The 13,004-nt window shown below is 57.0% G+C and overlaps 2 non-coding genes and 1 gene segment (V, D, J or C); all 3 read right to left on the reverse strand.

Moving 5' to 3' along the window:
* Positions 1–472: 472 nt before the first annotated feature.
* LOC102462690 (immunoglobulin heavy variable 6-1-like) lies at positions 473–9,709 on the reverse strand. The segment is given in 2 exon segments: positions 473–825; positions 9,580–9,709. Coding segments are annotated over 2 exon segments (483 nt in total).
* LOC142821414 (U4 spliceosomal RNA) lies at positions 3,983–4,123 on the reverse strand. Its single transcript, XR_012898188.1, has one exon. It is a non-coding gene; the product is annotated as a U4 spliceosomal RNA (small nuclear RNA).
* On the reverse strand, positions 8,151–8,314 carry LOC142821404 (U1 spliceosomal RNA). Its single transcript, XR_012898178.1, has one exon. It is a non-coding gene; the product is annotated as a U1 spliceosomal RNA (small nuclear RNA).
* Positions 9,710–13,004: the final 3,295 nt, after the last annotated feature.

Below are 13,004 nucleotides of genomic sequence, written 5' to 3' on the forward strand. Positions count from 1 at the left end.
GTGATGGCAGGGTAGGACCGCAGCAGCCGGATGTCCAAGAGGACACGTTACCGCCCATTCAACCGGAGGGGCCCTTTGTCATATGAAACAATTAGGGCCAAGATTCCACAATCCCTGTAACATCGCTCCTCTATCAGACTGGGCCAGTCTCTATCTTTGGGAGGAGATGTGACCACCTGGAAGGAATACAGCTAGTTTCTGTGCTTGTGTATTTCGAACAAAGTGAAGTTCCTGGTACTATTTTAACTGGAGGATTTCTCCCAATGAAGATGCCCCCACACGGCGAAGAACGCCAGGGGCAGAGTCATTGACTGACTGCTAGAGCCACTAACATGCCCCCCTTCCATTGCCCCTTGGGCAGGACACACACGGGTCCCAGCAGGGGGGAAACAGGACTAGAGTTGCCCCCAGGTTCACAACTTTCGCTGCTCTCAGAATGTCTCCGAACTGTGGCAAAACCGCTTCCCCTTTTCTATCGGTCCCGGCGTTGCGCTGTGTCACTGTGTCTCCCGGAGCAGTAATAGGTTGCGGTGTCCGCAGCTGTCAGCGAGCGGAGCTGCAGCAAGACCTGGTTCCTGGCGGTGTCCGGTGAGATGGTCACTCGGCCCTGCAGCGCGCTGGGATACTCAGTGTACCACGTGCCAGACCGGTACCACGTGCAGCCCAGCCACTCCGGCCGTTTGCCCACGGGCTGCCGGACCCAGTCCCAGGTGGCGCTGGTGCTGGAAACCGAAATTCCGGAGATGGTGCAAGTGACTGTCAGGGACTCCCCGGGCTTCGCCGCTCCCGGGCCCGTTTCCTTCAGCTGCACTTGGGAGAGGACACCTGGGAGGGAAACACGCGAATGACGGAGAGAGCCAGGCCCTGTCCCCTGGGAGCATGTGAAAATTAAACATCCTGACACTGCACCTAAGGGACTGAGGCACCCAACAACCATGGATTTTCCTTGGAATCCGGGCACCTTATTCCCCTGGGCTGTTGGAACAGCTCCTCTTCTGCAGTCAGTGCTGCGGGGATCCCCTCGGTCCCCAGTAGCCACGTACCTGAAGGGGCCCCAAGCAAAAAGAGGAAAATCATCAGCAGGTTCATTTTCAGTGAAGGTGCAAATGGTCCCCCAAATTTAGGACCCGGCATTTATCTGCCTACGGGGAGACTGAGGCTCCTCCCAGCAGGGGCTTGGATTTATACAAGGGCGCCGGGGCAGGAATTTGCATGCGGGTTTCACAACGCGGCTATAAGACATGACGGGGTGTGAGCTGCGTCCACACGTGGCGATCTGTGCCTGGCACGCGTGTCCGCCTGAGACAGGGAGCTCAGCCCAGCAGGGGTGTGTCTGTGTGTGAAAGCTTTGAAACTGCCTCAATATTTGGGAATCCGAACTCAGTAAGGTGTGTAAATGGGATTTGGTCTTTTCACACTAAAATTCTCAGCCCCCAAGCGGAGAGCAGGAAAGACCCTTGTGAGGCAGGAAGGTCTATACGGTACATCCCTCCTCACTTGTGATTTTCGCTGGTATTGGGAAGGAGTCGAGGGGAGTTAGGAGCCCTGCTCTAAGCGACATGAAGTTAGATTTCGGTCCCTAATGCACTTCTGCAGTCCCACGCTCCAGAGAGCTGCACACGGTTCATGGAGTCTCTGCTGGAATTTGGACCCTTCTCTGTGTGTGAGATGCCCGTGCGGTGGGTGAGTCAGTCTGGGGTCCACAATTTATTACCGTTGTTATTCCTGCCGGAAATAGCTCCTGGGATCGCTGACCCCCAGCCTTGCCCGGCCCATGATGGTGATGATGATGCTGACACAAAGCAGGCTGGCCAGTGTGTCGGAGCACTAGGGTGGGAATCAGGGAACCTGGATCTTGTTCCCGCCTTTGCCCCTGGGTGACAGGGGGCAGGTCCCTTCGCCTCCCCGTGCCTCAGTTTCCCCTTCTGTGAAAGAGAATGTGATAGGATGAGAGCACCCCGGGAGAAGCCCTGAGATAAGGGGCCGGCCTGAGGCCTAAGGGCAGAACTCAAGTCCGGCCCTGGTCGTATTACGCAGAGCGAGCAAGAGTCCCATTGTGCGCAGGCGCCAGGCCCCGTGACTCGCTGCCCCAGATCCGCCATTGGGTAGAACGTGGCTGGGGCTGGAAACACAAGAGGGACACTAGGCACTGAGCATGCGCACAAATACCCTTGGGAGGGGCGGGCTCCAGGCGCCCCAGACGAGTTAATGTACCGGGGGCCCTGCCGCTGCCGCAGTAGCTGCTGTGACGTATCCACCGGGACCCTTTGAAACTGCCCTGGCGAGCCGCAGGCACTGGCGTGTGGGGGCAGATGGAGCCCCCTTGGGGGAGGCGAACCCCCAGCTCCGCTCCTTCCACCCGCACCCTCCCTCGGGGGCCAGAGCTGACCCAGCAGCCCGCTGCACCTGCACGCAGGTCCCGAGTTTGCCGGACCAGGGCGGTTCAACCTGCGGGTTCTTGTGAAGGGTCTTTGCGATCCTTGCGGCCAGAGGGGTTTTATGTTCTAATGAGAGTGGAGGTTCTGGACACAACACAGAGCCTGCGGGGAAAGAGCCAATCACCGAACCGCCCTGAGTTCATTCATTGCTCTAGAGCAGGGGTCTCCAAACTACGGCCCGCGGGCCGGATGCGGCCCGCGAGGCCCTCTCATCCGGCCCGTGGAGACCTTTTTGTCTACGGAAAAAAAATTACGGAAATTTACGTGTATCCTGCCAAGATCAGCTGCCGCTTACGTGGACGTTATGTTTTTACCGAATTAAAATAGGACTGGTGGGTTTTTACCAGTTTTTGCCCAGGGAAGACTTTCCTAATGTCAAAACTTTTGCATCAAGGTACCTTTCAATCTTTGGAACAACATACCTGTGTGAACAAACATTTTCAAGAATGAAATACGTGGAGAACAAACTTGTCCGATGATAATCTCAGGTCACTGTTGATGTTAGGGACAACAAATCTAAAGCCAGAAATGTCTGCTATTTTGGCATCCAGGAAACAATTTCACCATTCACACTAATACAGGTGTTCATGTGTAGTGTATCAATGTGTTATTAAATAATAACTGAATAAAATAATATTAAATAAATAATTAAAAACAACATCCATGTTTTGATTATTTTTTATTTGGACCTCAAGTGTGTAGTCGGCCCCCGAACTGCTGTTTGATAGTTAATGCGGCCCTCGGGCTGAAAAGTTTGGAGACCCCTGCTCTAGAGGAAGGGGCTTTGTTTCATTCGCTTTGGTGAGAGACCAATTTACCGAACAAACCACTTGCATGTGTCTGGAGTTAGGGGGCAAGAGGAGTTTTCTGTTGACAGCCTCATGCCATTTGCCTCTGTTGTTGGAGAAGACCTGGCCTTAGTCTCTGTCCCAGGGTTCGGTTCCCGCGATGAGGGACCTTTATGGAGAGAGCTGTCAAATTGGGCATGTTTTTAGAGATAATTTCCAATCACATCAAAAACAAACTGCAGCTTTTAAAAAACCGATTTTGACAACGTTTGGGAAAAATCTCTGTAGGGCAGGAGGTGACGGGTGCTGCCTCAGATAACGCTGTGCGCTAACTCATGGCAACTGCTGAATTGTTTAGTGTTAGGGGAAGGTAGCTATTAATGGGACAATGTCAGATTGGAAGGAGGTCTCTAGTGGAGCTCCCCAAGGATTTATTCTGAGTCTGGTGGTTTTTATTATCTTTAGCAATGACCTGGATATAACAATAAGAGCATAAACCAGTATAAAATGAAAGACGTCCAACAAGCCATTTATCACAAGAAACGGTTTATAACACACTGGAAAACTTGAGTTTCTAGAAAACAGCAGAAATTACAAGCTGCCTTGGAGCTTTCAGTACAAAGTGTTATATCAAACCATGAGAAATCATAGAAGAAACTTAAAAGCCCAAAAAAATCAGGTGACGCAACAAACACGTGACACTCGTGCAAAAACAGAAAAATCAAATATTTTCTTCTATTGAACAAAGCTGTCCAGCCTCCGCAGAGACCACCAAAAATTGCCGATACCGACTGTATTTCAAGTCGTCACAGCGGGGTATTGGGAAAAGTTTTCAATTAGCAATAATCGCGCCTCGGATTAACCTCATCGGCTACGATATTGCCACTGCGCAAAGATAATGAAGAAATTCCCCGGCGCCCTCACCCCGGGCTGGCCACGGGCTCCCAGCTTAGGGCGAGGCCCGGTACCGTGGCGGGAAGCCGAGTACGAAGTGCCCCAGCACCGCTGCCTCCGGAGCCCGGCAGCCCAGCCAGACCCAGCGGGCTTGCGGGGTTCAGCGCTTCTGTGCCGCTCAGAACCCTCCGCTGGCCGCAGAGGCCTCTGGGAGCGCGATGGAAATGTGAGACTGACGTCACCGGGAGGGATCCAGCCTGTGGGCTCCAGAGTGCGGGCGGGAAGCACCAGAGAAAGGGGGCGGGGCCAGAAAATGGCGGGTCCGGCGCAGCCATCAACCGCTTTCTGGCTTTGCCTATTTGAAACCTCACTTGAGCTCGGGAGTGTTCTAAGAGCCCCTGCCCCAGCCTCGCGGGAGGGTCCACTGGTCGTAGGGATAAACTGATTCCGGGGGACAAATAATGAAAAACAGGGTCGGGGGCGCTGGTCAGAGGTTCAAAACAAGGGAGCTGGATGAGGACCGGAGCAGAGGACCCTGGAGAGCTCCCGCTGCTCCTCAAAGCGATGGCATGAGCCAGAAGATGCTGCCCGGAGGAACTCTGCGGGGATATGTGAAATTGGGGCGGATCAGAAATAGGCCCCACAGTGGCAGAGAACCCCCAAGTCCAGCATCCTCCTCCATAGAGGGGGCGCCATTAACACACACAGCAGCTGTCCCCGGGGGTCGCTGCCCCAGCGCAGCGCAGGACATTGCTCCGCCTGCCTGTGAGAAGCCATCGCGCAGGGGCTGGACACTCCCCAGGGGAGGCTCACGGGAGGTGACAAACGCAGCAGGGGCCGATTTTCACCGTGCGATTGCGGGGAAGCCCCCAAGACAGCGCGTCACCCCGAGAAGCAGCGACACAGCCCCGGACACTGACCAGGCAGCGCTTCGTCCGCCTGAGTCCCCGCCCGCCCGCATCTCGGCGCGTCCCTTTCCCGCGGGATTGACACTGACAGCAGCGGCCCCTGGATGCTCCTCGAGGACGTGACTCCAAGGCGGGGACACTGCGATGGGTCCCGATCCACTGTCGGAAACGTCACTGGCCCCCCCTTCCGGCGGAAACGCGCGGGGATGGCCGCGCACGGGGAGCGGGTCTCACGCCAAGGGCAGCACCGACCCCATCGGACTCCGACAGCCAGTTAGCAGCGCTGCGCCGTCAGTTCCCATCGGACCCGCATGTGACCAACGCCCCTTTCCCATCCCAGCGCACCTGGCCAGCGAGTGACTGAGGGAGCGTTCTCGGGAATGGTGTTTATAGGGAGGCGATGCAGCAGTGGTGAGTTCGGGGGTGTGCGCAGAATGCACCAGCCCGTTTGTCTCTGCGAGTATCTGGGAGGAAATAAATAAATTGATACCAAACCTCCATCGTTCTCGGCATTCCCTGGAATGTGACCCTGCTTCGCCTGCACCGCCCAGCGCAGAACCCGAACACAACTGCAGCTCCAAACCAGGCCACGCTGAGTGTCCCGCTCCCAACCGGTCGGGCAGTGCTAGTGAATTATAAAATACAGACTCCTTGGCAGAGACCCACAGTCCATTTCCCGCAAGTGTCTCTGCATTGGAAATGACTAGAGAGAGAACAGCCACAAAGGGGTGTGTGACCGGGTGGGGTCATTTATGCGGGGATGCCCTGTTCACACCTGTGCACCATTGAACTGTTCACTCCACCTGCTCCCCAGAGGGGCTTTAGAAGTCGGAGAGTTCGGGTTAGTGGCAGGTGAACAGAGTCAGAGACGTTTGCGTGACAGGCTAGGAGAGAGACAAGGTCACTTCTGCAACATTAGCAACCAGGGGCGCAGTTTTCTTACTTGCCGTGTGTGTGCTGGGAAGAATGTGCAGCAGCATCTGCCCCCCCTGCCCGCACACATCTGCCTGCCTCCGTACACCCCTCTCCCCACAATTCATCTCTGCCTCCCCCCTTTCTTTCTTCCCTCCTCCACACCCCTCCTCTGTGAATGTATCTGCACTTGAACTTTTCTTTCTTTCTTTCTCGGAAAAAAATGTCCACTCCAGCTATTCAGGGAGAGCTGCCCAGTTGCGTTTCCTCCGCTTTCCTTTTTCTTCCCGTTGACAGGGAGGTTGGTTGGGGAAATCTCTGCTCTGAGCTGATCTGGCCTCGCTGAAATGTCAGGAATCCGCTTCCCCTTTTTGTGTGAGTCCCTGCTGGGCTCTGTGTCATTGTGCAGCCTGATGCAGTAATAGGTTGTGACGGCGCGTTGGGGGTCCCCCGCCTCCTACACCCCCGGAATGGCACGAACAGACTCCACCAGCCAGTAGAATAGAGGGGGTTTATTGCTTCTCCAGGATACAGCACAGCACAGATGTCATCAGGTTACAGGGCAGGCCTAGGATGCCTCAGCCCCCCTTGATATGGGGGGTCTGGGCTTCTAAACCCCAGCTTGTTGCTTAGACGGCTTCCTCCTTGATCCCAGACAGAACCTAACTAACTCTCTTCCAGCCCTGCCCCCAGCCAGGGGCGGCATTCCACCTTCCTTTGTTTCCCTCCCTGGAGGATAGCTGGTCAGACAGGTTGAGAGACCCCTTTGTATAATGACTCATCCTCTGTGTCGCTGGGCCGTGGTACCGACAGCAGCCAGTGGGGGTTACCACAGAGCCACCATAGACAGCAGCCCGATACCCCCACTACGTCACAGTAATAGGTGCCACTATCTCCGGCTTCCAGACTTCTCATTTCCAAATACACCTCGCCCTTCGACGTGCCCCTGGAAACACTCAAGCGGCTTTTCAGGGACCCGTGGTAGTTAACTTGTCATCACCCCAGAACACAATGGTTAGCCACTCCAGTCCTTTCCCTGGGGGCTGTCGGATCCAGCCCACTCCAATGCCGCTAGTGGTGAGAGAGAATCCGGACACGGAGCAGGTGAGGCTCAGGGTCTGCGAAGGCTTCACCTGGGCGGCTCCGGGCTGCCGCAGTGTCACCTGGGAGCGGCCACCTGCAAAGAGCCAGGAGAAACCTCAGCCAGAGCGCGGGGCGCGGCGGGCTCCGCGGGGCAGAGACAGCTCGCGCCGAGGCACCTACCTGCCGCCAGGGCACAGAGCAGGAGAGACGGGAGCAGGAATTTCATCTCCCCGCCGGGCAGCCGGACAGACACAGGCACCAAGACCCGGAGGGAGCGATACGGGCTGGGCGTTGGGAAGGGCTGAGGGACTAGTGGACAGAAATAGTCTGTGCTGGAGAGGAAACAAACCCCTCATTTGCATAGCGCGCGCGGCATGCAAAGCAGGGGCCGGTTCGTTCGCTCTTTAGTGCCCAGAGATGTGATGGAGAAACCAGGGACTCTCTGGGGAAGGAGCCACAGGTGCCCCGAACCGGCAGATTCCTAAGCGCGTGTCCTTGCAATGACAGGGGGACATGGACATGCGGTTACTTCCCCGCACAGAAAGCAAAGGCGGTGCCCGGAGCGGGATTTGAACCCACGGCTGAGTTCGGAGACCAGAACACCCATGAGAGGACAGAGAGATCCTGGACTGGGCCGCTTTGTTTGATCGCTCCCCCGCCCTGACAGCGGCCCGGGCAGTTTCTTTCGACCTTCGTTTTCCTAAATGTTTGCGTTACTCGGGGGTGGCCAACATCCAAGCCAGGCGCAGAGGTGAGTGGGGGCGGGGAGCTTGCAGCTTGGACCAGAACTTCCCAGAGGGTAAGAGAAACACGCGGTTTCGGTCAGACCATTGTCCTACCGACAAGAGAGATACAAAGGAACAGAAACAAGCAACGAGCCCAACCCAGCAGGGAAATAAACTGATGATGCTTAAGAGGGATGAGAAACTGAACCTCGAGTACAAGTTTCAAAGGGAAGAAAACACAACCCTCAGCATCAAACACCGCCCCGCTTTACACATTCCGACAGGGTTGGCCGTTAAAAAAACCTATTTCACAGTATTTATCTGCAAAATAAATAAGAATCGTTCCTCTCGGTTTAATTCTGTGATCTCGGAACAAGATGATCTTTCTTTCAACAACAAAACCAGGGGAAAGCGCGCACGCAGTCCCCCACTACCACAAATTGTGCAGTCGAGTTTTCTCTATTTGAGAAAATCGCAGGGGTCAGCGCACCCGCAGTGCAATGGATGGGCCTTACTCTGGGAAAACCACCTTCCTGAGCGTGGTATTTCCCCTACCAGGTAAGTATAAAGTCTTGTCTCAGAGCCCCCACCAGCCCTCAAGCGCCCCGAACTCTCACATCACGGTGGCTCCCACCTCCGCCTCCAAACAACTCCGCCGGCACTGCTTCCTGCTGCTGCCAGCTGCCTCCCCCGACCCCCCCATTTCCCCGACCCCACCCAGAGCCCCGCTTGCAAATTAGGGCCCCGTTCGTCAGCCCGCTCCCACTCCCACAGTGCTCCGGTCGCGCACACATCTGCATACGTGCACCCGCGGCTCCGCCCCTCCGGATGGGCCACGCCCCTGACTGCCCTTGGTCCACACTCTCCAGTCCAGCCAGACCCGGCTCTTCAGCTGCTCAGCGCCCGATAGACAGAGCCCAGGCCCCTCTCTCAAGTGCTGCGGGGGGGGGGGGGGTTAAGGGAAAGTAGCAGGGCGGGGGACAAAGGGGCGCAGCAGGAGAGGTTGCATTTGGCCACACGCCCGGGCGCTCACTGTCACTGTCCGCTCCCCCGATCGAGTCATCAGGCGAGCAGATGGAGCCGGGGGCGTGTTGCTCTGCTGCTCCCGCTGCAGCCAGTCAGTGTTGGTGGCGGGGGGGCTGCTGCGGGTGCCTTGTGGGTGGCCCCCACATATCGGCCCCTACAGACCAGCCTCCTAAGCTCCCCAGCCCCAGCGAGTGTCCTTAGCACCGGGCTATGGGGTGAGTCGCTCTCTTGCTCCCTCTGGCCCAGCACGTATGGCAGCCAGGCACCGGGGATTTCCGGGCCTACAGGCTGCAGGTTTAAGGCTGCTGTAACCGCACTCTGGGGGCATGAGTTGGTGGGTTTGTTTCTGCTGCCTTCAGACAGCGATTGTCTGCCCTGGTAGCGGGACCGGCCCGGGGACAGACCCACATTTCCTGCCGCTTCCTCCTGCCACATCCAGTTTCTCCGGCTGCGATGGCTTCGGTCCCCTCCAGCTGCAGCTGACTGTGTCGTAATCTGAAAAGTGATTTAGGCACTTGGGGCTCTAAACCCCTTCAGCTGTCTCTGATTCTAAGTCACTGGGGGGAGGGTAATTTCCCAGATTCACTCGGACAACCACTGGCCCGGGTGAGTGAGGAATTAGCAGGAGCCCTGGGTTCTCTCACTGGGGTTTGTGAAGGGCTGTAGCTGCGGTTTGTGTCACTGTGTCCCGAGCACAGTAATACGTGGCGGTGTCACCGGCTCGCAGGCTGCCCAGCTCATGGAATTGACCCTGGTGATGGTGAATCGCCCCTGGAACGCGGGGCGTAGCCAGTGACACCATTACCAGGAGAGATGTATCCCGCCCACCCCAGGCCTTTCTCGGGAGCCTGCCGGATCCAGAGCATGTTACAGCTGGTAACGGTGTAGCCGGAGGTTTTACATGTCAGCTTCACGGACTCTCCGGGTTTCTTCATTTCGGCCCCAGACTGGGTCAGCTGGACCTGGGAACTGGTCCCCAACCTCCGAAAAGCTTCCGCACTTCACTTGTAAAAGGGCTTTGCTCTTCTCTGCTCCTGTTTCTCTGTGGCCCTCTGGGAAACAGCAGAGATCTGCGCTCCAAGCAGTTGCTAGTTCAGAGCTGATCACTCACAGACACAGGGAGCTGCAGCCTGATGACTTTGTTGCAGCGCTTGGCGCGGGATTCCCTGTGGAAGTGCTGCCCCCGCGCGGCGCAGAGGAAAACGATTCTGCCGCTTGTGTTTTTGTATCAGCCTGTCGGGATTCCCCTCGCTGTGTTTCTGCCGCACAGTAATAGCGGGCGGTGTCCTCGGGCTTCAGGCCGGTCATTTGCAGCAGGTTGTTGGGGTCATCTCTGGAGATGGTGAATCGCCCTTTAATCGAGTCGCTGTAGTATGTGGTGGAGCCGTGAATCTGGGCGAGCCATTCCAGCCCTTTCCCGGGAGCCTGCCGGACCCAGTGCATCCAGTAGCTGCTGAGGGTGAAGCCGGAGGCTTTGCAGGAGAGGCGCAGCGAGTCTCCGGGCTTCTTCACATCCCCGCCGGACTCCACCAAGCTGATCTGGGAGCGGGCACCTGGGAACACAGACAAGTTATCAGTATTGGTATCCACGCCAGAGGAATTTAATATTCTTCTGCCGTTGTTCAGCGCTAGAAAATACCTTCCCAAGCCGCTACAGCGACACAGAGAAGGAGCAAAAATTCCATTTTCCCTGGGGCTGCTGGGGAAAGTTCTCCGGGGGCTGCGGATTGTCCCTGCGGGTGCAGCCTGGGCAGAGGGAGGAACAGATTTAAAAACACGCTGACTCCCTCATTTGCATACCCCGCCTCATAACAGACATGGCGCGTTGACTATAAGAGACTCGCCGTGCTCATGCCAGTGATGTGCTTGACACGCCCTAGGGCTACGGTCAGACTTCCCCGGCCTGGGTGTCTGTGCAGCGCCGGGCACAGGGCGCTGGGATCGTCTTGACACTTTTGGACACCTGGAAGGAATGAAGCCGGCGGTGACTGTGTTTCCTCACACAGGGGCCGATAGACTGGCTGTTTCCAGGTGTCATGGGCGCCAATAGCCTGTTTCCCAAAGCCCTTTTGGGAGAGCATCGATCTATATATGGGCAGAGGGCTCCTCTCTGAGCTAGTCGGTCCCTTTGGAGCAACAGCGCCACCTGCTGATAAACACGCGGCACTTTCACTACAGAAGATTTTACTAGATAAGGGGGAGCGATTCCCGTGGCTTTTGCTCCTGCCTCTGACCTGGCCGGGCCCAGGGAGCCAAAGAGCTGTGGGGCTCTCCCGGGACTGAGCTGCACTTGTGTGATGTAATGTTGGTACCTTGGTGGTTGCTGTGCTGGGCGGTGGGCTGTGGGTGACCTCTGCTGGCGGATATTTGTAGCATGGCCCAGCAGCACAGGGGCTCCAACCAGTTGCCTCCCAGAGAGAGGAACAAAGGAAGGAGGGGGCAGGGCTTTTTAATTTCTGTCTGGTATCATGGAAGAAGCAGCCTAAGCAACGAGCTGGAATTTAAGGGGCCCAGTCTCCCCCATCTCAGCCCTGTAACCGGATTGCATCTTTGCTGGGCTGTACCCTGGAGAAGCAATAATCTCCCCCTATTCTGCTGGCTGGTGGAGTCTGTTCGTGCCACTATGGGGGTGCAGGAGGAGGGGGAACCCCGACGCGCTGCCACAACTTGCTAGAGAGCCCCGCAACTCTGCCCATGGGCTCTGGAGGCTTCTCCCCTACAGGGAGCACTGGAATGCAGGACTCAGCCCTGCCACTCCCCGCTTGGGCCGCAGCGTTCATGTCTTGGGAGGGGGCAGGGACTGGGCCTTCGACAGGATGCTTGCATGTTGGCGATTTAGCGGACTTCCACAGATAAGGACTTCAGTGGGGGTGGGGGTGGTACTGTGACTACAAGGGGCACTGCGGATCACGGCTACAGCCTGGAGAGGTGCTGGAAACTCTGGGGGTTGCACCGGGTTCGGGGCTTCAGCCTGGGGGCGCTGGGAATTCAGCATGGAAGGGGCTGGCAGGATCAACATTTCAGCCTCGTAGCAGGTGCCGGGATTTGGGGCTTCAGCACCTCAGCCTGAAATCCCCCCTCTTGAGGAACCTTCTTTGGGGTGCCCATGGGAAGGGGTGACACAAACCTCTGACTCACCCCCGCACCCTGACCCCTCTATCACACACAGGCTGCCTCGTCTCTTACTGGCCGCCTGTCGTTCTGCCTCTGCGCCCTGCCTGAGAGCGCCCCCTGCTGGCACCACATGCCGCATTCACCTGACCTGAATGTAACCCTCCCTTCACGATAATACATTTCCTATGAAAAGGGTGACCACCCGTCCCGTTTTTAACGGGAAATTCCTGTACTTAAGTCCCCTGGCTCCCCTGAAGATGTCTTGACGGGTGAATTGTCCAGTATTTGCAGCTCGTGGTCGCCCCCTGCTGGTCAGCTGGTGTCTCCTGCTGGTAACTGGCAGGTGGATGAGATTATTGCAAGAATATGTCACTGAAGCCGGTAGTATTTTTAGGACAGAAATTGAGAGACTAGATCTGAGACCCCCTGGCCGGAGGCTGACACAACGGAACGGGGCTCTTGGCTTTAGCCGCCTCCCAGCCTGACTGCTCGAGTTTTAATTCTGTGCCTCAGGAAGAGACTAAACCGAAGCGGGCAGGGCCCCCACCTGGAGCCGCCCCTTAGAAGGTGTCTCGACTTGAGCAACCAGAATTGGAACCAAATCTCCCTGGTGGCCCTGCTGGCGGTAAGAAGGGATCCTGGAAACCCAGAGTCAGCGAGACCTTATTCGGGGCTGTCTCCGGCTGGAACCCACAGCGACCAATGCCCGGCTGTTCCGTTCAGCACCGCTCCTCCCCGCTCTGCCCTCCCTGCAAAGCCCTCCCCGAGTAGCGCCCTTTGTCTCGGGCTCGCTCTCCGCCCGCAGGCGCGTTCCAGGAGCTTGTGACTGGCAGGGCTCCTCGCTCGTGGCGGGGTTGGCTAAAAGGCGTCAGGAGACAGGGTCCCTCCCGCGCTGGGGCTGTGGGTGAGCGCCGGGGGCAGGGCTCTGGGGCGAGTCCGGTCCTGGGACAGACCCACATTTCCTGCCCCTTGCTCCAACCACATCCAGCTTCTCCAGCGGCTGCGATGGCTCCGGTCCCCTCCAGCTGGAGCTGACTGTGTCCCAGGAACTGAGTCGTACTCTGGAAAGTGATTTAGGCACTTAGGGCTCTAAACCCCTTTTGCTGTCTCTGATTC

This window comes from Pelodiscus sinensis, chromosome 30 (genome assembly GCF_049634645.1).
Source record: "Pelodiscus sinensis isolate JC-2024 chromosome 30, ASM4963464v1, whole genome shotgun sequence".
Lineage (NCBI taxonomy): Eukaryota > Metazoa > Chordata > Testudines > Trionychidae > Pelodiscus > Pelodiscus sinensis.